The sequence below is a fragment of the Plasmodium vinckei genome (genome assembly GCF_900681995.1).
Source record: "Plasmodium vinckei vinckei genome assembly, chromosome: PVVCY_04".
Taxonomy (NCBI): domain Eukaryota; phylum Apicomplexa; class Aconoidasida; order Haemosporida; family Plasmodiidae; genus Plasmodium; species Plasmodium vinckei.
The window spans coordinates 585,158-610,499 of record NC_051296.1 but is presented as its reverse complement, the minus strand read 5'-3'; the positions used below and the strand labels follow the sequence as shown (position 1 = coordinate 610,499).

General features: G+C 22.5%; 2 protein-coding genes across 2 annotated transcripts; both read right to left on the bottom strand.

The window, feature by feature from the left end:
* Positions 1-1,849: 1,849 nt before the first annotated feature.
* On the bottom strand, positions 1,850-5,047 carry PVVCY_0401730 (mitochondrial carrier protein, putative; the record flags this gene model as incomplete). The annotated part of the gene is made up of 1 exon (XM_008627670.2): positions 1,850-5,047. The coding sequence occupies one exon, from the start codon at positions 5,045-5,047 to the stop codon at positions 1,850-1,852; it is 3,198 nt and encodes a 1,065-aa protein (XP_008625892.2).
* A 2,000-nt stretch (positions 5,048-7,047) lies between these two features.
* Positions 7,048-24,384, bottom strand: PVVCY_0401720 (dynein heavy chain, putative; the record flags this gene model as incomplete). Its single annotated transcript, XM_037634974.1, has 1 exon — positions 7,048-24,384. One exon carries the CDS (start codon positions 24,382-24,384, stop codon positions 7,048-7,050), a length of 17,337 nt encoding a protein of 5,778 aa, XP_037490162.1.
* Positions 24,385-25,342: the final 958 nt, after the last annotated feature.

Sequence of the window (25,342 nt, the reverse complement as noted above, 5' to 3'; positions counted from 1 at the left end):
ATGATGCTCTTATTTAATATATTTATTTTACAATGTAATATATTTTTCTTATCTATTCAAAATATGTGTACATTTATATATTAATATTTTCCCCGATCTTCCTTATTATACAAGGCTTAAATAATTAATATTATTTACATATTTTCCCGTGATATAAATATATCCAAATCCTTAATTATTGATATTTTACTTCAATAAAAAAGGGAAAATAATATATCTAGCTTTTTAAATGTTAAATAATATTTTATACAAAAAAATATAAATAAATGAATAAGTAAAAATACTAATAAACTTATTATAATGAAGAATAACAGGAATTTCAATACACAAAACACATAAATATTTTATATATGGGGAAATATATATATTTTTTTTTCTTTAATTAAAAATAAATATTGAAAAAAATTATTATATAAAATATTATAAATAATCTTGTAAAAAAATATAAAATAAATACAAAAAAAAATGAACATATACAAAGGGAAATCAAAATATTAAATCATTGCAATTCAAGCGTATCCGTATATATATAATATTAATTGTGTGGAGAACGCCTCAAAACATATATTAAAATATAGGGACAAACTTTCTCAGGCTATTTAAAGTATACATATATAATATATTATTTATTTACAAACTTAATAACAAATGAAAATGCAACATCCTGTATATTAATAGGCATATTATATCTTCGGAATAATTAAAGCTATTTTTAATTAAATAAATAAGTCTTGTTATAATTCAAAATAATGAAATTTATAAAGTTGACAATAAATCTATAATATATAAAATATAAACCAATAAATAAGCAAACACTATCTAAACCATAAAAATGAAAATAAATATTATGTACCATTATTTTTTTTATATATTATTATTTTGTTTTCCCACCTTTTTTAAATAAACTATTTGCAAATTTCATGATTAAATGATGAAAAAGGGTATTATATAAATTGTTACTGTTGTCCTAACACAAGCATACAAATTTATTTAGTAAGATAATTCAATTTATTTTATACCCCTCCTATATAAATCCACATTTGGAATATCAAGTTTGTATGCTTATTTTTTCCCGATTTAATATAAATTATATTACGAACAAAATGTCAAAATGTAATTATTTGTTTGTTTCATATACATGCTTATTTGAAGTCCAACAGTCTATCCCACCAAAAATTATATAACTACAAATATTCTCTAATTTTACAAAATAATTGTTTACCCATTTCCACTTTCTATAATCCTTTTTGTGAATATTTCCTCAAAGGGGCTACTAAATACAAACAAATCACTATAATTATATTAGATTTATATTACAATAAAAATTTAAATATTATTTCTTATCAAAAATTTCATTATAAAAATTATTATTAACAATATAGTTATTTTAATTACTTAAAAATTTTTTTTTTGCCTAAGTTTAGCCCAAAGGCTAATTAATTTGTACATTAAATTTGGTAAACTCAAAAAACAGAAAAAAAGTTGTCATAAATATGGAAAGTTTGTTCTAGAGCAATATGCAATTTTGAAATAAATGCATATGAGCATATATACGAGCATAGACATAATATATATATTATAGCATAGATATATGTGTAAAATGTAAAAAACTATAAAACATAGATAAATGAAATAATATAGACATAAACATATAGTAATATTTGAAAGACGCATTGCCATATTTCATCCCTTTCGTATTTGTAAATCAAAATTATTTCCATAAAAAAATTTAATAGAGAAATATGAACACACCTATGGAATATAAACAAATAGGGATTATTTACATATTAACTATATATATGCATATTATAAATATGCATGACACACATTTTCAGAGGAACCATATAATTTATGCATCGTTAAAATTCACTTTGAAAAATTGTTTCATTGTTTCATAAGTTCCCCATGATATTGCTGACGCTGGTATGCATAAAGCCATTCTTGCCATCGAACCTTTGAAAAAAGAACGGCTACCTTCTTTGTAATATATATTTGAAACTATTTTAAAAAAATTGAAACTTTTGGAATTAAAGCATTCTGTTTGTATTCTTGTTTTTACTACATCTAAGGGATTCGTTGCAACTGCTGCTATACCTCCTCCAATACCCGCACATACAAAATAGGATGTTATATGATTAAAATATTTACTAAAAAATTCATTTTTGTTGTAATTAGAGGCATACCCATTTTTTAGTTCCATATTATTGTTATTATTAAAATATTCTCTTTGAAATTTTAACGAGTTATTCATTTTATTGATGTTATTTTTATAATTATTATAATTTTCTGAATAATTATTCGATTCCTTTTCCGATTTATTAGTAAACCTTTTAAATGAATCATTTCCATTGCTCTCACAAAGATATGCTCCACCATGTCCATCTATATTTTCTACACTTCCATCCATATATCTACCCTCATCATTTATATTCAAACCCCCTATAGAAAACATATCCTTTTCAATATGCTCCTTAATTAATTTGTTACTTTGATCATCATTCATATTTTTTAAATTACTTATTAATCCAATTTCTTGATCTATCTTTTCAGTATTTGTATTTTTTTTTTTTTCAAAATTATTATTATTATTTTTCTTCGTCCCATTTATTCCATTTGTATACTCAAAATAATGCTTCTTCATTTTTTCGTTAACACATATCATAATAATTTGATAAGGTATATTCATAAGTAATGTTATTGGCAAACTTAAATATAAACTTCTTATACCATATTCTTTCATTAGTTTTATTGAATCTAGGGAACTTTTATTTATTCCTAATTGCACTCGTTGTTTTATTGTATCGATAGGTGCAATAATTAAATCATGAGCAATTGTGGCAAGAAATCCACAAATAGCTATACTAAAATAATTAAGATCATTTAATTTATATTCAACTTTAATTATTTTATCATCATTCCCATTATTTCCAATATCACTTTTCATTACCTTTATAGGGCTATTATTTGTATCAATATTTGCAAAATATTTCTTAGAATATTCAAATGTCGAAAAGTATAATGCATGTGCAGGTATACATCCCAACACTACAACATTAACACCTTTATATAAATTTGAAACATTATTTTTTATTAATCCCCTGCTTTGAGATGTTGATATATTTATTCTGTTAATATTTTTGTCATAAAATATATTTTTTACAAAATTTCCATTTTTTAAATTGCTATCAAATGCACTATAAATCGAATTAATATTATGACAATTTTTATGGTAACTTCGTATATTAGACAAATATATTTTTTTATCATTTTTATTGTGCTTATAATTTTTTGTAACATAACATATATTATTAAATAAAATTTTATTACTATTTCTTAATATAGAAAAATTATTTAAATTGTTTTTTCTTATATGATCATTGATTGAGAATAAAGAAAATCCACTTCTTATGCCTTCAGAATTTTTTATAAATCCATTTTTTTTTTGTCCTTGTTTTATTTTTAAAAAACTATTTTTAATTATATGTGGAAATAAATTAAGTGTCCCTTTTTCACTATTTTTATGGAAATTCAAAATATTAAAAAAATGGTTACCACCTATTTTGGAAGTACTTGGCTTAAGTGGGTTTGTTGAAGCAGCAGAAGAAGAAATATTATTATTGCCACACCATTTAACCAGCGTATCTTTAAGCATATTCATTTCTTTATTTATATAACTATTGTTGTATATAAAATTACGCATTGAAAAATTAAAAGATTTCTTCCCCTTTTCTATATCAAAATTGTTTGAGCTAGTACTATTTGACAAATATTTATTAATCACATTATTAATCGAATTTTTAAAAATATTTACATCACCACTATTCATATTTACACCTATCAAATTTTTAGGATTTTTAATACCTTCAATTTTATGAGAAAATTGTGATAATAATTTATTTTCTCTTTTTCTTTTTAGTTGGCTAACATATATATCTCGAGTATTTAAATTCATTCCATTTTTCTTCTTTTCAACATTTTTTAAAAGGTATATTCTTCTATTTCTATTTAAAAAATTCAACCCATTTCTTTTACATTCATTTTTGTACATTTGATTTCTTTTTATAATACATTTCCATGGTATCTTTTTATATTTTATAAATTTTAATTCTTTATTATTATTAACAGAATGGATAGATAGTAATTTGTTTATCCCTTTATTTCGAATATAATTTTTATTTATATTATAATCTCCAATTTTACCACTATTTAATGTTTCATTATTTGTAAACCCTTTTAAACTTTTATTACTCTTCTTCATAAATTGGTTTGAAGATCCACTTTTTTCTTCAACCAAGCCTCCACAATATTTACTACAATCATAATTTTCAATATTATTTATCAACAATTTTATTCTTTTATTTTTACCACAATATGTAGATGGTAATTTATTAAGAGAATTTTTATACTTATGTTCAGTAACACCAATTTGGTTAGTATTTTCACAATTTGTACTAAAACTTTTACTGTTATTATTCATTATTTTATTTAAATAAGTATGTTTTTTTAATTTTTTATTCATCATACATGATGTCATCTTCTCTTCTCGAATTGGTAGATTGTTAAACCCATTATTAATATCTATTTTTTTTCTTATTTTTACTTTATTATATGTATTTATATCTCTAGCTTGTTTCTTATTAAAGTTACCAAATGGCTTCATATTATAAATAGCATTATAATTACATGATGTATTATATATACAATTGTTACAACCCATTGAGGAACTACAAAATTTTCTTTTGTCAGTATACATAATGTTATTACCATTGGCTTCTTTTAAATTTACCTTATTGTTATTTTCACCATTATATATATTACATGTTTCAAAACAACTTTTATCTTTTATACAACCATTTGTTTGAATATAAGTTTTAAGAGTATCTAGGGGGTACATAAATACATGCTCCATAATCCCTGCAATGCTACCACAAAATATGTGTTGCCATAATGGAATATCTCCTTTATATTCTTCCCATTCTTCCCAAATAAAATCAAATGCCTCTACTTCAATATCATCCAACGCATCATTAACTGGCAATTTGTTCATATTTGCATTTGAATTAAACTTCTCTTTATTTTTTTTTGCATGCCTACAATATTTATATATCGATATAAAACTATGTATGATTTAAACATATACATATACCATTATTTTTATTTTTTTCAATTTCTTCTTCTATAATTTATATTTATTCATTCCTGATTTTTTTACATATTTTATAATATAATAAAATATATTATTTTATCCCTTTTTAAATTCTTTATGATGTTATTTCTTCCCTTTCTATTTAATATTATATACAAAATCGAGGTAAAGAAAACAAAAAAAAAGTAATAAATTCCTCAATATGAATACCTCAAAAAGCAAACAAATTATATTCATATATGTTTATCATGTTGATATTAGAACAAAATTGGCATATTTAGTTTATTTTCAAAAACTTTATTGAGATAAATATAAAATATATAATATATATTATCCATATGTTCTTCTCAAATAACATTATAAATTATTTTGCCATCATTTTTTTTATATAGAAATGAAAATTAAAATTAAAGAAAATGAACAAATGAATTTTCTAAATGCAAGTATTTAAATGGCAATTCAAAACAACAATAGGTAAAAAAAAACGTCGTCTATTTATCTATACATTTATATACTATTTATACGGATATATATAATATGCATAAATATATTTCATAGATTATTTTTTTCCAAAATATATAATATATGTATAAAAAAAAATAAAACTGAAAATATTTTTATTTCAATTTTACGATTAATAATTAACAAAAATTATACCCCAAAAAATAAATATAAATATGCCAAAGTATTATATATATTATTATATATGCAATATACTGATATTCACGGAGGGTCTTACCGTAATAAAGTGGAAGCGCTCTTATGATACACATATAAGCAATTATAGTATATATATACACTTTTATTTATATAATAAAACAATTTAATACATTTATACTCATTAAATATTTTCATATATAAAGTAAAAATATTAAACTGTTGATAAAGCATTATATCATATGCGCTATAGAAAAAAGCAAAAAATCGAATAAAATGGTACTATATAATCGTACTGCAAAATGGGCTATACCCTTATTATATATATTTTTTTTATTTTATTTTTACAATAATAAATAGTATATCCCATTAAGTGATAAATCCCAGTAAAAAGGAAATATTTTTTATCATCAATCCTCCTTTATATTAAAGCAAAAAAAAAAGTATTTAATATGTCCTATATATACATTCTCAAACTAGTAATTCATATACCGTATTAACATTAATGAATAAATTATTTATCAACTCCTATAACATATTTTTTCATTTAATGTTGCAATTAGTAGTGTGAATAAAAATAATGGGAAAGATATTATATGTAGAAATATTTGCAATTATATGCACATTAGTGTATACATTTATTATAAGCTTTGAAAATTAAAACTATAAAAATAAATTTTAAAAGTAAAAAAAAGTACTAAACACACCAACACACATAATACTACTATATTTTATATTCAGAATAAATAAATAGCAATGATATAAAATTAAAAATGTATATCCTCATGTGTGTATGAAACATAAAATAATAATCTATATCGTTGTATGTTATAATATATAAGCATATTATGCAATATAAAGAAAAATTAATATACGAACTTTTAAAAATAAAAAAAGACTAATGCTTATTCATTTTTCCCTTTAGCTAAAATTGAACATTATAATATTTCTATTTTTGTGTGTTAGAGGTACGAATTTTTTTCATATATATATTATATCATTTAAAGTTTAGTTTTTCGAGAAATTGAACAATGAAAAAAAAGAGCAAGCTGGTAAGAATGTCAGCAAAAATAAGACAATAAAATGATGTCGAAAAATATGTCAACTAAGTTAAAGTGCTTCACATAAGAAAAGTATAAGCAACTGGGTTTTGTTGCAACATCATATACTTACATACATATAGTATAACATATATAGGTATATGAAAATATACATATCGAATGAATTGGAAAAATAAGACATTCTTAATCTTTAGAACATAACAAAGATGTTCCACGCATTTTCCATATTGAAGGATCAACATCAGTTTTTAAATGAATTCTAAAAATAAAATATTTATCAGTTCTCACATTATATTTATATACAGGACAATTATAAAACATGCTCTTATTATTTTCAATAAATTTGACTTTTTTATCTTTATTTGAAACAACGGTAATATGAATAACTGGCATATTTTCACTCAAAACTTTTGGTGAACTTTCTTCTAATTTCCCTTCTTGCCAATTCCATTTTGATCCTTCAATAATTAGACCATGTATATAAAACCCATGTTCAGGATATTCTTTTATTTTTTCTATATCAAAATTTTTAATATCAGCATATAATACTACTTCATCAAGAGAAAGTTGATCCTTTTTATTTAATCGTGTAATCTCTTGTTTCATGCTTGTCAAAAATCCTTGAGGATTAAAAAATCCAGGTAGCCAATATGATTTCAATTTACCATTTTGGAAATAGTTCATAATTTGTTCATATCTTAAATTAAGGATATTTAACCATTGATTTAAATTATTACATACCCAAGATATTTCAGTTTCGCTAGCATCATATATCCAATGTTTAGGTATCGATTGAGTGTATATACATTTTGTATCATTCTGTAAATCAGCTACCATTATTTTAGAACCATCTATAGCATTTATAATATCATTTAAATTTGTTTTAACTAAATTAATTACTTTTTGAATTCTTTCCATTTCTTGTAAGAAAAATACTTGTAAAGGAGAAAAGTTATACTGTATATTATTGTCATCATTATTTGATTCCCAATATGTTATATCTAAGTTTTCTAAATTTATATCATTTTCATTTCCAATACCAGCTGTATTTTTATTATATCTACTATCAGACATGTTTGGATTTTTTCCTATATTTCCATTATTACCAATTGTATTATTGAGTAAAAGACTTTTTTGTAAACCATTTTCATTTTCTTTATTTTTATTTTTGTATGAATTATTTTCTAAATTATTAAAATTTTTACCCATACCATTTAAGTTGTTTGTCACATTTAACTGTTGATTTGGTTGGTTATTTAATTGCTGATTCTTATTTTTTCTATATATCATTTTTTTTATATCTTCAATATTTATATCCTCAGGTAGGGCTTCTAATATTCCAATAGATATTTCTTTTACTACTGTTTCCATACTTTTCTCATCCCCATGATCTACATCTCGAGGTTGAATTTCTAAAATCGAATTTAAAACTTGTCTAGATTCATTAACACGATAAGTAATCTCAGCATTGTTATGTAAACCTAAAACAGTTGGGATGTCTATATTTGGTAAACTTTCAATAAAATTCTCAAAATTTGTAATTTCAGAAAATCGAGGAATATTATTATCTAAGCTATTTACCATGTTTATATTATTGCTGTTATTATTTCCATGGTCTAAAATTTCAGGTCTACTTTTAAATAATTCTTCACTAAAATAATGTTGTACATAAGTTAGTAACAATTCTCGATCCAAATCATCTGTTACTTTACCACCATATTGAACCTCTGCTAACATATAATGAATTGACTCCCAATTTATTGGTCTATTTACCAACAATGTTGAATATAAATGTTTTTCGATAAATAAAAAGGAGGCAAATAAATCAGTTATACTAAATTCATAAGGTACACACCAACCTAAAGGTCCAAATTTTTTTCTTTCACATAAAACACAATGTAAATAAGCCAAAGCATATATAATCTTCCTATATTTTTCATCATCAATTTTATCTATTATATCTTCTTTTATCATGTCTTTATATATTTTTCTCATATTATTTTTTATACCTCTACTTAAAGAAGTTGATATTTTAATACTTCCATGTAATACACATATAGGGAATTCATTATCTGGTTCTGAAGTTAAAAATAAACGAAAATCTTCTTCAATTTCATTCAAACTTTTCAACATATTATAAACTTCAATAATAAATGATTTATTTAAATGGCAATTTTGTAATATTAACCAATTTCCACTTATAAGCGCATTTTTTAATTTTTCCTTGGCTATAATTTCTTGTCCTTCTCCCATAGATATTTTATCAGTTGGATATTTTTTGAATTTCTTTGCAAAATCATCAATCATATTTGTAGGATCACTAGCCAAAGATAATAAAAATAAAAATGGTTTTCTATTGCTTGATTCAGAAAATATATTCTCTAAAGTCTCATGTTTTATACTATCACTATTTCTATTTAATACTTCATCTACAAATTTGTTTGCACACAATATTGTTCTATCTTCTCTTAAACATCGAATTAAACATAATTTTATAAAAGAACTTATTTTTCCACTTGAATCTAAACGATCATTATAATAAGGAATATCTCTATTTTCAATATCTAATACATCATAATAATTTTTCCATTTATTTTCATTTAATTGTATAATATTTAATATGTCATAAAAAAATCGATTATTTTTATCATTTCCAAAAGAATGGTAAGATAAGGAATTTATACTTTTATAAAGTTTCTCATTTTTAAATAACCATTTTGTTGAACCTCCTTTATTTTTACATCGTCTTTTATTTGTATCAATTTTATTCTTATTAATAGTGTTAGTGTCCATAGTTATATTTCCTGTGGTATAGTTTACTACATCATCACATTCTTCACCATTTTCTTTCTCACTATTAATATTATTGTTATTTTTCAAATTATTATTGTTGCTTCTTGCACTACTATTTGCTCCGTTTGAAATCGGTGCACCTTTTTCTTCACTAGCTAAATAGACATTTGTTGTATCATTCATATTTGCATCAGTAACATTTCCTTTTTTTTCCTTATTTTTTATATCCATATTTCCATTTAATATATTATTATTCAGTAACTCATTAGTTATATCATTTGAGGGATTATAATTAGAAAGAGGGTTTAGGAAAAAACTTATATCCTTATTACTTATAATTCCGTCATATAATAATATTTTCAAAGATATTAATAATTTGAAAATAATTTTATGTTGATCAAATAAACATCTTTCCATATAACTAATAATTAAATTTGTTAATGTAGACAATATTGATTCTACTCTTTTTTTTATATGTTGACCTTTTTCTGCTTTTTGGATTGATAAATCAAATTGTTCAAGAAATTGATGTAATGATGTATTATATATATAGTTAACATTTGTTATATCTACTATACAAAAATATAATATACTTCCTCTTAATGCTACACTTCTATATTGTTCTCGTTTTTCATTTATTTCTTTTTTCTTTTCATTACTATCTTTTAATTTTATTTCCAACTCTTTTGACAATGTTTTTGTATTATTTAATACCTCTATTAATTCTTCATCTTCAATCAAGTTAGAACTACTTGTATTTAATTTATATAATAGCTGTTTATCTAAATCTTGTAATGATTTTGTATTGTCCTTAAGTTCAATCATAATATTTTTCAAAGACACCTCTAAATGCTTCTGTTCTTCTGTTAATACCCTTCCTAACAATTGATCTTCTAAACCTTTAACTGTAACAGTAAAATCAATAACACAACATTTTGCATATATTTCTGGACTATAATTAGGATTAGGTAAATTTGTTGTCATAAATAAATTGAAGTTATCATCAAAATAAATTAAATTATTTTCTATTAACACATAATTTTTTTTTCCTTTTTTAATAATTTGTTTTTCTAAAATGGGATCCAATATAGGATCAATACTTTCTTCAACATTTTCAATAAGTAAAGTTTTTCCTTCACTTAAACAAAATTCTAAATTGTCTTTAAATTTGGGACTATTAAATGTAGTGATACATCTTTGATTTGATAAGTTATTTTGAAATTCTTTATTCTTTATCCAATTGTTTGCTTGACATTGAGGATCTATAAGTAATCCATATTTATTACTGTTTTCACTAATTAAAGCATTTTCAATACTTAATTTATCATTTGGAAGTTTTTGAACACTCCAATCGCATATTTTTGTATCGTCATGTGATAATACATATTTTATTACATCTATATTAGATGAAACTGGAATATTTTTAACATTTTTTGTATAATGATAAAAAACATCATTCATAAGATAATTTCGAAATTCTGTATTAAACATACCACAATAAGAAATAAATGATGAACACATAAATACATCACCAACTATTTTTTTTTTAATATTAGAAAAATTATTTGAATCTTCGGTCCATCTTGCTTTTTCGCTAGCTAAACCATTAATCAATTTATTAGCTTGTTCAATTCTTTGTTTTGTTTTTAAGGCAGTTTCTTCTAATATTTTTTTCTTTTTACACATATTTTCAATGTCTAATTTCAAATTGTCGACAAATAATTGAGCTTTTAATAATGAATCTTCCGCCTTTTCTAATTGTTTTAATGCATCTTCTAGTCGCCCTGTTTGAATTTTTAAATAGCTCATTTTAGGTTTTACAATTTTTGCTGCCTGGTGATACATAGCCATAGCTCCAACCCACTTACATAATCCTTCAGCCGCAGCTGATGCCTTTTTGGCTATTTGAGTTTTAAAAAAATGAGACTCAATATATGGCTTAAGTAATTCAATAGTTTCTTCATTAATATTATCTTTTTCATTTTTTGAAAAATCAAATAATAAATTTAAAAAGCGAATATCAGCCATTAATGGTTTTGCAAATTCATCAAATGAATCTTGTATAAATTCAACATGTTGCTTATTTACATATTTCATGTTTATTTTGGGTTCTTTTAATTTCCCTTGTAATAATATTAAAACACCATCAAAAACTATTCTTATAATATCAGATGGAGTTTTCATACTTTTTAATTCGGTTATATCTTTTGCTGTTATACTTTTTATAGCTTCTTCAGCTTCATGTAAATATGGTAATGCTTCTTGTAAATCTTTGTCTGCTTCCTCTTGTTCTTTCAATATTATATCCTTTTCTTTAATACATTTATCTCTAAATTTTGAAACTTCAACACTTTGTATTTCTGCTTTTAATGATTCATTTTTTACCTTCTCTAATAATATATTCATTTGTTCATCTGATTCTTTTAGTTTTTCTTCCTCAGATGTTAAACTTTCTCTCATTTTTTGCACATCCATAGCTGCCTCATTTAATTTCTTTAGCCCAATATCTACACTTTCTTTTAAGCATTTTATTTCATCATATTTATTTACATACATATCTTTATATAAACTAATAAATGTCAAATACGATTTGGGGGTTACATAAGTGTTTCTTCGCATTCTTTCTTTATAGGTCTCACATGTTTCTGAAACTTTTTGATGTATAATAGCAAACAAATTATAAAAATCACTTTTCAAATTATCTTCAATATCAATATTAAAATTGTCTAAATAAGCAGTGGATACATTAACTAAAGCTTCTAAAGGCCATTTCAAAAACCAATCTATAGTTACACAATTATATATACATGGGAATTGTTGATATCGTAAAGCAAATTCTTTATGTATAGGTGAAAAACATAAAAATATATGTAAATTATTTCGAAAATTTTCTAATAAATAATCAAAAATAGCACTAGATGGTACATTAAAATCATTTACAACTTTGTCATATTTTTTTTTATTTCCCGCATTTTTCATATCTTTACTACTAATATTACTACTATTTCTATTGTTATATTGTGCATCAAAATTATAATCATCAAAATTGTTTAATGAAGATGTATCACTTTTTATTTCTGAATCATTTGAATCATTATCTATTTCTAAATCATCTAATGTGTAATCATATTTTGTATTCTTCTGCCTTTTTTTATTTCCTTTCATTTTTGATGATTGATTATATTTATTCATTTCTTTAAGATATGCTTCTTTCATCTCAGAACAAATTGCTTCCTTTTCATCTTTTATAAAAAGTCCATAAACTACCCCAGTAGATAAAATAGAATTGACATGCTCTAATATGAAATCGTTTTTTTCTATATCATTATCACTTAATAAAAATGTTGTTTTTTTATTCATTTGTCCAGCTGATATATATAAATTTTTTAAATCTTCAAAAAATAAATTCTTTGTATATGTTTTTGTAATATTTAATTGAAATAATACCTGTTCACTTATAAATACACTAAGTTTTGTTAAGGATCTTTTTCCAGATCCTCCAACACCTACTAACATACTTGAACCTCTAGGAGTCTGCATAATTCTATTAATAATAAGTAAATGCTTTAATGAATCATCAAAAAATACAAAATCAAATTTCTTTACATTATTTACATTATATTCTTTCATATATTCATAAGCAATATATCGTAATCTTTCGAAATCAAAAACTATTTTATAATCTTTTTTCATCCAACTAAATGAAAAATTATTCATATTTTCTTCATTATCTTCTGGTGTTATAACATTTTTATTAATTCCCATATTTGTCTTATCATTATCTACATTTTTCGTATTCATTTTGTTAACCCCTATTTCTATTTTAGATGCTCCTACACCAGTATTCAAATTTTTTATTCCATTTTTATTAGCACCATTATTTTTCTGATCCTGCTCACCATTTTCTATTAAATCATTCTCTATCATATATTCTTGTTCTTCTTTTTCGGACACATAGAAATAACTAAAATATATATTTTTATCTGCTATATCTACATGAGATGGATAGTATTGTTTAAATATTTGTTTGATTTGATCTAAAGAATATTTTTTGTCTTCTATTCTAGATAACTTATCAATTAAAACTCTTTCACATTCATGTTTCCATAAACATAAGAAGTTATGTAAATTATTATCTATTGTTTTATAAGGGCATAATAACATTGAGTTAAATATTTTTGCTAAATCTCTTGTTGTATATAAATAATGAAAACGTGAAGGTACAGGTAAAAGATATTTTTTTAATCGACCAAATAATTTAATAGTACATAAAATTATCTTATCAATATTATCAATTATTTCTTCCGAAAATTTTCTTTTTTTATTAAATTTTGTTCGTAATACTGTTCCATATATTGTATTTATAGAATTTAAATTATATGGTGGAATATTAATATTAAACCATTTTGATTTCAATCGTTTAGGTATATCATTATTTCCACAACCAGGATGATTAATACATCCTATATATTCTAAATCTATAATCTTTTTAAAATTACCTCTTTTATCTTTATCTAAAAAGTAAAACCCTTGGAATTCAATAAGTTGTCTTAACAATTCTAATGTACTTTGATCTCCCCACTCATTAATTTTGGGCATTGACATATCATCAATAAAAATAATTGATTTTGTATTTCCTATGGGGCCATATGTTTTTCCAGTTTTTCTTTCTAACTCAGATTCAATAAATAATTGGAATTTTTCTGGAGTTGTTACACTTGAAAAATTAAATCTTTTTGTATTTTTATCTTGTTTAGATGTATATAATAAAGCTATAGATGTTTTGGCAGATCCAGTAGAACCCAATAATAATGTACTCTTATATGTATGCAAATTATGTGAACGAATAGGAATATTCGATATCAATTTTATTATATGTTCTACCTTATCAGTTTCGATTGTTGGAATTAATATTGCAGATATTGTACTCATATTTTTAGGCATTTTAAAAATTGATAAATTAAATTTTCTTAATTTTCTTAATTGCATATCAAAATAATAATCATAAATAAGACACTTATCATTTTCGAAATCTTCGTCCATATCTCCAACATTTTCAAATTCTAAAAGTGAATCACAATCCTTTTTATCAATCATATTTGTTTCCAATTTTTCATCATTATTATAAGTCACATTTTCAGAAACATTATTTTCTTCTGTTTTTTTTAATTTTTCATTTTGTTCTAATGCTGATCTCAATCTATTCACATTATTAAACAAATAATTATGTACCTTAATCCTATGCCCATATTCTAATAAACCACATAAACCCCAAACTATACAATATAACATTATATCTTCACATTCTTCAACTTTTATTTGATCATATTTTGTTTCAAATCCAGGATTATAATTATTTGGGTTTTCAATTTTATCTTCATATTCCCCATCATTTGGTTCCGTTTGACCATTTTTAGAAATATATTCGTTTTTTTCATTTTCATTTTTTTCAACTATTTTAAGCTCTTGTTTTCCATTTCCAGTATTAGACAATGCCTGGTTTTTGTTAGACAATAATTTATTTTTTTCAGAACTTGGAGTATGTTCTTTTTGTTTCTGTAGATCCGTTTCTTTACCTTTTTTATTTTTTGCTGCAATCCAATTAATAGAATTCTCAGATTTATCTAACTCATTTATAAGATTTTCATTCTGATTTTGTTTTGATAGTATACTACCAGTTTGATGCGATAATTTTTTTTCTTTTAAATCGGGGCTAAAATATATTTTATTTAAATCCTCTTCATTATACATAAAATTGTTTATTGCATTTATATACTGAATTAATAAAGAATTTAATAAATTGATCATTTGAGAAACTAAAATTGAATCTGATACTTCCATTACAAATTTACAATTTTCTCTTAAAAATTCAAGAATTTTAATTTTATCCAAATAAAAAACAAATAATTTATTAAAAATTGTAAATAATGTATTACCATAAACATTTATATCTTTTATTTTTTTTAACCAACTATAAATAAAAGGTTTATATCCTAAATCATTATCAGAAATATAAACTATACCTGTTCTACTTACAGTAGCTGGAGAAGCATTATTTAAATTCTCTACTTCAAAAGCTATTTTTGTATTATCTGTCATAGGAATTCTATCATTATTAGCTAAAGTCAAAATTTTATTATCGTCTAAAACTGTATTTAAATTTTCTATCCAAATTGCATCAACTGGTCCATCACATACTATCCATGTATTATATTTTAAGTTACTATTATTGTATCTTTCCCATATGTTAGCAAAAATACCAGGTGTCCATTCTTCACTTAAATTATCTTTAACACCATACATATGCTCAGATGTTATTGATTTAGGATTTAGTGTAATTATTTTTGTAAGAACATCAACATTTGATAATGCAGATGTCAAAATATTTAATATTTCTGTTTTACCAGTTAATGTATTTCCTACTAGCATAAATCCATGTCTAACCAAAGATGTTTCATATAACTGCAATATTTTTAAAATCCATTTTTTATTTGCACACAACTTTTTATCCTTAATAATTTTTAATACATTTTCTTCTACCAACTGATATTTTTTTTTTGTAATATTATGAAATTTAGGAAAAACATCATTTAATAATGATAAAAATAATAAAACATCATCATGAACTAATTTAGATAAATTCATATCTCTTAAAGTACGCATTATAAGTATTTCTTCATCGATGTCATTTCCTGCTTCTGCTCTTTTTGTATCTCCAGCAGTACGTAAAACTGATAATATATTTCGAAGACCAAAATCGTAATGCTTTTGTTTTGATAATTGTTCTTCACATAAATTATATAATGATCTAAATTTGTTACTCAAATTATCTATATCTAAATATCCAACAGATGCTAATTTTACTTTTATTATAATTTGCCTGTCTGGAACCATCATAGAAATAAATCGAAAAAATATTTTCAAATTTTCTGGTAATAATTGTCTACCAGCATACCCAGGATTCATTGTAATAAAATAAGCAGATGATGGATTTAAATTAATTGATTTTGAATCACCAGGAAAAAGAAAATGTTTTAATGATTGCTTTTTTGCTGTAACAATAGATTCTATTTGCATAGCAACAACAGATAATACATCTAAATTTATTCTATTAAATTCATCAAAACATCCCCATAATCCACTTCTACACAAACCTTTAAATATTTTTGCCATGTCTTTATGTTTATGCTGATTAGAACAATTTGTTACTATTACATATATACCTAATGTTCTTCCTAAATCTTTTACTGTTTCAGTTTTACCAGTACCAGCTGGTCCTGCTGGGGCACCACCATAACATAATCCTAATGCTTGAGCACATGTTAAATAGCATCTATCTGTTAAAGGGGTAATACATAATCTTTCTTTTATACCTAAATATTCATAAGAATATATAAAATCGACATCGGATATACTTATTAAAATAATATTTTTTTCTGGTTTATAATATATTCTTGTTTGTTTTAACCAATCAAAATCTGTACATGTTTTTATTTTATGTTCTTTTATTTTTCCAGATATTTCATTAAATAAATCTCGTTGATGTACATGTATAGTAACAAGAGTCTCATATTTTGTTCTATTAAATTTTGTCCCTAAATCAGAAAGACATATATTTACTAACTCAGACATAATATAATTTATTTTTTTATTAGTAACTTTTAATATATTTTTTTCTGAATGATATTTATTTATACACTTTTCGATATCATTTGTCCACATAACTTGTAAACATATTAAAGCAACTTGTGCAATATTTTTATCACAAAATTCTTTTAAGTTCATACTTTTAAATAATTGAGCAGAACTAGCCACTCCTAATTTACACTCCCTTTTTACAGCTCTTTGCATTTCTTTTTCTAAAAGTATTAACCAATTTTCTATATTCCCATCTATAGTTACATGACTAGATAATTCAACCGTTTCAATATCATCTTTTTCTTTATTATTAATACATACAATTCTTTTTTTATTTTGAATATTTTTTATAGTTAAATAATTTATTGCATCAAATAATTTTATTAATTCGGATTGAATAATATTTATGTCGGATCCTTGTGATAAAATTTTTAATAGTACTAAATTAGATACAAAATAAAAACGAGGAAATTTACTTCTTTTTCCTTCTAAATATGATTCTAAAGATTTTTGACAACTTTCTAAACCCTTTTGCATATTAGGTAATAACTCTTTTAACATACTACTTTGACAACACTCTACAACAATAGATGATTCATTAGCAATGTTAATAATATTAATCCAATCTTTATCAATTTGATGAAATCTTTTTGATTCAATTGGCATTTGTCTAGCTATATCACCACTTGTAAATACACTCTCCATTGAACACCATAACATTTGAACTTTTATCCATCTCTCAACTATATCACTACAATCAGATAATTTATTTAAAAGTATTGACAACTTATTTTTAAATGGTTTACTATATTTTGTAGAATTTATATTATTCAATAATATCTGACTTTCTTCTAAACTTTCTTGTATTTCTGTAACTTTACTACCTACTAATATACATGCATAATCTCTATTTTTCCATTTACTAAAACGAAAACAAGTTTCATTCCATATTTTATATTGTTCATTTATTTTTTCTTCTATACTTGCTTCTTTTTCTGCACTATCACATATATCTAATATATCATCTTTTTTTCTTAACAAATATTCATTTACTAAATCTTTAATTAAAAAATCCATATTATCTAAATCGAGGTTATTTAAATTGTTTATATACTCATCTTCATCTAGATATCCATCATCTAGTATTACATCATTTTCTTTACCAATTTTTTCTGTATCGTTCAGAATTTCTGCTTCTATTTCTTCAACATATTCCACTTGATTTATTCCATCCATATCTTTTCCAATTTTATCATCACCTTTTCCCTCATCCTTTAGCATATCCCCTTTAGAGTGGTCTGCATTCTCTTCTACTAAATCTGCTTCTTTTCGAACTTCAGACACATTTTTTTTAACTTTTTTCTCCTTAACATTTATTTCTTTTTTTTTCTTCTCCTTTAATATGTTAATAATTTCAATCCAATGCCTTTTCAAAATTGTCTTTTTCTCTAGTTCTTCAATTATTGGTGTAATTTCTTTAAAGTAAACAATTTCTTTAACTAAATTTTTATATACTATAATAGTTTTTAAATTTTTAGGTAATTGAGAACATTTTTTTTCAAATACTAAAATTTCTTCTTTTAATTCTTTTATTTTTATTATTCCATCATTCCATTTTAAATTTTTCCATTCATTTAATTTTTCTTTTAGTTGCACATATAAATCATAAAGAGAATAGAAATTATTAACTTCAGTTATACTTAAAAATAAATCGGAATGTTCTTGATGTTTTAATCCAAATATAGATTCTCCTTTATAATAACTATTATATTTTTTTTTTAAAATATTTATTTCTTCTTTATATCTTTTTAATATTTCAAAAACAGTCAATGTATTTGCATGCTTACTTTTAAAATTCATTTTTAAAAAGTTTGTTCTAAATAATTGCATACTATATTTAAAATTATATATATTATTTATCAGATCATTTTTCATAACACTTTTTTTTTCTTGTATTTCTTCTTCAACCTTTTTTGTTAGACATATTAATTCTTTAAATTGGCTCATAATTACATTTTTTTTTTCCACTTCAACTCTATACAAACTTATAAACTTTTTCTTCATTACATTTAGCTTGTTGAATGTGTTTATAAAATTTTTATTATATGATTCATTTAATTCGTTTGAAAATTCTTTATCACCTTTTTTCTCTAAAGTTGTTCCGAAATTTTGTTGATAAATATTGCTATCATAAAAGTTAGTACTATCTACATCATTACCTTCACCATCATATGGATTAAAATTTTTTAATCTATCAATTTGTTTTTTTAAAAAATTATTCATATAAAATTCAAGTATGTCTAACATTTCATATATCGGATTTAATACTATATCTATATTTGATTCAAATGTATGAATTTTTTTTATTACATCTATTACATAATAAAGAGAATCTATATCTATGATATTCTTTTTCAATTTTGTTTTATATCCATTCATTTTTTTTATTAACCAATCACTTTTTCTTTTTACAGGATAAATAATTTTGTTAGCACATTCTAAAGCTTCATTTTCAATAATACTTACTAAATACATCTTAAATTTTTCTAAATTAAATTTAAATACATTTAATGTGTATACATTTTCTATATTATTTATTTCTTTTTTTATATCAATATATTCCTTTATTTTTTCTTCCTCTTTGTAAATATATGGATCATCTTCATCATCATAATCATCACTCAATTCTTCATCACTACTATAATTACAAATTTCTACATCCTCATTTTTTTCATTGTCTTTTTCTACAATTTTATCTTTCCCTGAATCCGAATCATTGATTCCAGATATCGACTTTTTCTCTTTTTTCACATCCTCATCAACAGTTTCATCATATACTATTTCACCCATAGACATTGAATAATTATTACTATTTACTGGTTTAATTTTCTTAGGCATATTTTTTTGTTTTTCCAAATTTTTTAATCTCTCCATCTCAAACTTGTTTATTATATATTTATACTTATCAAACTTTTTAATAAAATTATCTACTACATTTTGAAATCCACTTAACTTTTCATTTAACATTATAAGTTCCTTTTCAATATTTTTGTCATCTTTTATTTTTTCATAAAAATCGAAATAGCCATTTAAATTACTAACACAATTATTACTTTCTATATTAAACTCATAATCTTCTTCATTCTTATTTTTTTTCAAAAGTGATGAAGAATCCAAAAGTTCATCAAAAATACTTTTTCGACTATTTCGTTCTATTTCTTTACTTACATCTTCAGTATCATTAATTTGTTTATCTTCAACAACCTTTTCGAATTTACTTATCAAATCATCACTACTAACCCAATTATCTACATATATCAAATTGTTAATTAAAATGTTAATCATTTTTTTTATACCATCTTTTATATTATTAATAGACGGATTTATAATAATTTTATTTTCATGAATGAGCAACAAAATTTCAATAAAATTTTCTTCCCCATATGAACTTGTTTTATTGCTATCATCGCTATCACATTTTTTCTCTTCGAATTGATCAAATGAAGACCATTTATTAATTACACTTCTAATATTTTTTAAGTAAACTTTCTTAAGGGTAGATAAAAATATATTATAATAAAAGTTTCTTGTATTTATTATTTCTTCTTTTGTAATTTTACTTTTTAATTTATTATCATACACATATTGTATATTATTTAGCAAATCAAATATTCCAATTTGTATTTTTTTTGATATAGAATTACATAAAATCATTTTTTTATATATTTTTTTTTTCTGTCTATTAATATTAAATTTCTCATTTTTATATTGTAATATTTTATAAAGGGTTTTTATATTATAATTAATATGATCATCTATTATATAATATAAAGAATTTATATTTTCATCAAAATATTTTATTTCTCTTGTTAAATTGTCTACTGAATCTTCAACAGCATAATTATTCCATGTATATTTCACAGCATAAGGTACTATCAACTTATCCATATATACAAAAAATCGTTTTAATGTATATTCTATATCTTTTTTCTTATTATTTTTCATTTTTTTTACAAGTATTAATATATTGTAAAACTTATAATATAATGTATAGATCCTAGATTCTTGTGACATCATACTTTTTATATCATCTGGTATTTCAAAATTAAAAGACATAAAAATTTTTGCTTCTCTAATTATTTTTTTAATTCTATTATCAAAATTTACTGTAACATTTTGTGTTTTAGGATGCTTAACAAATATAGTAACATTCAAACTGTTCACACTTTTTGTAAATAATACCCAATGTTTAAATAATCTATTTTTATATTCTTCAATAAATTTAAAAATTTTTATATATAATTTTAATACTTCTTTTCCACTAGAACATTTAAAAATTTTATTTTTTATTTTTTTATTTTCAGATTCATCTGTTTTTACTAATTTATCTTCATTACATTCTTTCCCTATATCACTTTTTCCATCTTCTTCAGATACTCCTTTTTTTTTAGTATCACTTCTTTTTTTTTTTTCAAGTTCTTCTAATAATTTTAAAACTTCTTCATTTATTTCGAAAAAAATGTTGTTACTTCCTAATTTATCCCCTTTCTCATCTATACAACTATTTGTGTCTATTTCTTCGCCTGTCTTGTCATTTAATTTTTCATCCTCATCTGTAACATCTAAAATAGTTTTTTCAAAACCTTTTAGGGGATTGACATTCTTTAAATTTGCCATCTCAAAATAGGAAGAGATTTGATCTGGAGAGTCAACCATCAAATTGTTTTCATCTAAAAATATTTTAATTATATGATTAATTTTATAATTAATACTAATTATCCAAAATATGTTTTTAAGATAATTAATATTTTTATTTGAGTTTAAATTTATTTTATAATTTTCTAAATCATTATTAATCGAATTAAGAATTTCTAAAAATTGAGAAAGTAGGATATCATATTTTGTGTGTAAGAAATTTATTAAATAATCCCTCATAAAACATTTTTTAAATTTAAAAAAAATGAAAAATGAAAACATAATATTTGAACTACTATTTAGTAAACTTATTACACTTTCTTGTAAATCACTTTCTAATTCAGATATATAAACTCTTAGTTCAACAAAATCTCTATCAAAATAATTGTCTGTATAATTTAGCATATCATCAATATGTTTCGATTTAAACTCTTTTATGTACTTTTTAAATGATGTTGTTATATTTTGAATTGTATCAAATTTCACTTTTTTTAATTCCTTAAATTGTTTTATACATAAAAATAAATCTACCAACTTTTTTAAACGTCTACAAAATAAATCCATTTTACAAAATATAACTTGTGTATCTAAATTAACAGATTTATTTTTTGAATTATTTTCAAAAAACGTTTTTATATTATTAAATTCTTCTTTATATTTTTCTTGTAATTTAAAACATAATTCAAATTTTTCAATTAATTCATCAGGATCTAATTCCCATAAATTCTCTTTATCTTTTTTCATTTCACCCATTTTAAAATTCATATTTATTATATTATTTCCAAAACTTTTATTATTATTATTTCTGTCTATTTCACCATTTGCATAGTTACTAATCCTATCACTATTTTCTTCATCTTCTTTTTCATCATTTTCACTATCATAACTATCGAAAGAAGAATCACTTTTTTCACTCTCTTGATCAGTGTCATTATTCTCATCTAAACTTGTTTCACCATTTTTATTTTTCATTTGTTTATCATAATAATCAAATCCTTTTTTATTATAATTATTTGCATCTTTCTTCAAATTTGATGAATGCATATTATCTGGTCCGTCCTCTAAATAATTATCCTCACTAATATTATTATTACTATCATTGTCATTGTCTTTTTTTCTATTATACTTTCCAAACTTATCTACATATTCACCATTACTTTTTTTACTATTTCTTTTTGGCTTTCTATATATTTTTTTTTTTTTTTTTGCAAAAAATATTTCATTTTTGCATTTTAAAACAAGCTGGTTTGTAATTTTGATAAATAAATTATTAAGTTTGTTTGGAGTGTTGTAAAAACGTGCAACCAAATAAATCATTTTTATTGAATTTAAAAGTGAAGGAATGTTATCAATAATATTTTCTACATTACATAAATATAAAGATAATATAAATTGTTCAATACTTTCTAAATATTTTATATTATCCTTACTTTCGTTATATTCATTTTCTATTTTTATTTCTAACTCTCTCCATTTATTTAATATATCAAAAGTATATGCATATTTCTGTTCTTCATTATTGGAATTATTTATATTTATATTATTTATTATATTTTTTATTTCACTACTTTTTAATTCTTCAATAATAAATAATAAATATCTATGTTTATATCTCCAATATTGAATTTCAATAAATGGACCTACATCAAAATTACATTTTTTATATTCTTCTATTTTATGTTGCATATCATTAAATAAGGATTCTATAATATTTAAATATTTTGTTAATAATGCTGTTTCTGTCTTTTTTTTTTGAATTTTATTCTCTATTTCATTTCCATTTTTACTATTACCCTTAACACTTGAACTCTCTTTTTTCTCATCATGTTCATTTTTATTAAATATGTTGGCTCGATTTTTTTCACAAATCATTTCATACTCATAAGTTTTTTGTTTCTTCACCTTTTTAATATCTTCTAAAATTAAAATAAATTCATTTAATTCTTTTATATATACATCAAAATCCATAGAAAATTTATTTATCTCATCTATACATATATTTTTATATATATTCTTGTTATTAAAAAATAATGGATATACTATTTTTAAAAGCATTATTTTTAATGTGTCTAATATATTTGGTGATAATATTCCATATAATATATTATTCTCTTCTTTAATATATCCATTCATATATTTGTGAAAATAAATAATTTTCTCATCAAATTTTATATTTTCCTCTTTTTTTAATACTATCTTATTATCTTCAATATTAAACAACAAAACATCATCTTCCCCCTTATTCAAAAAATTTTCGACAGCCTCTTTATTTTCTTCATCATTTCGCTCGATTAAATCATCTATGTTATATTTTTCTTGATAAGAAAATCGTAATCGATTCAGAACCCAATTGTACACATGGCTAGTATGTACTTCATCATTCCTCCTGTCCATTTTTATTCATCGACTAATTAATTCTTATATTTCTTCTTAATTAAATATAAATTATTACTCATATGTCCGTACATTTATATATATATACATGCAATACAAATAATACTAGTATATACCACCAAAATGGATACCTACATAATATATACTTAACACTACATATATATTTCTAAATATCTATATATACATAAACTCATATGCAAGTACATTTTTCACATATAAAAATGAATATATATTACTATCATATGAAAATATATATCCATTTATTTATATTTATACTATCTTGCATAAACATTTTATAATATATTTTCTTTAAAATGTCTTTTCCATATAAGTACACACATATATAAATATGTATATATATTTATGTGTACATATTTACTTATCCTATTACATATTATTTTTCCTTTTTTTCTCCAATGTTTTTTTTATACATAGTAAATGTGAAAATTTCCCATTTATAATAAACTTAGGAGAAAATATTTATTTTTAACTAGTAGTCGTGAATAACCTCTTTGAACTTCTTAAAGCGATAAATTTTAAATGTGCGCAAATAATATTATCTATACGCGAAAATGCAAATAAATACGCATATTACCTTTATTTCTTGTTTATTTTTATTTATTTTTACATATTTAGAAACTATTGGAACTGCTTCTGAGCGTGTCTTAAGACAAACCCATACTTTATCTCACCATTTAGCACTTTAAAACATTTCAACGCTTTATTTATAACTAAATGGTGATGGAAAAAAAACGCTATTTTATATATATACTAGCCAAAACAAATAGAATATATATACCTATTTTAAACATCCTTATACCCAATTTTCCGAACCACAGTTTTTATATGAACATCCCGATTTTATTTCACGTCTCCACTTTATGTATATATAAAGAGAAGAAAATTTTTACTACTTCACAATGCTTAATATTATTCATACTAGATGCAAAAACGATTT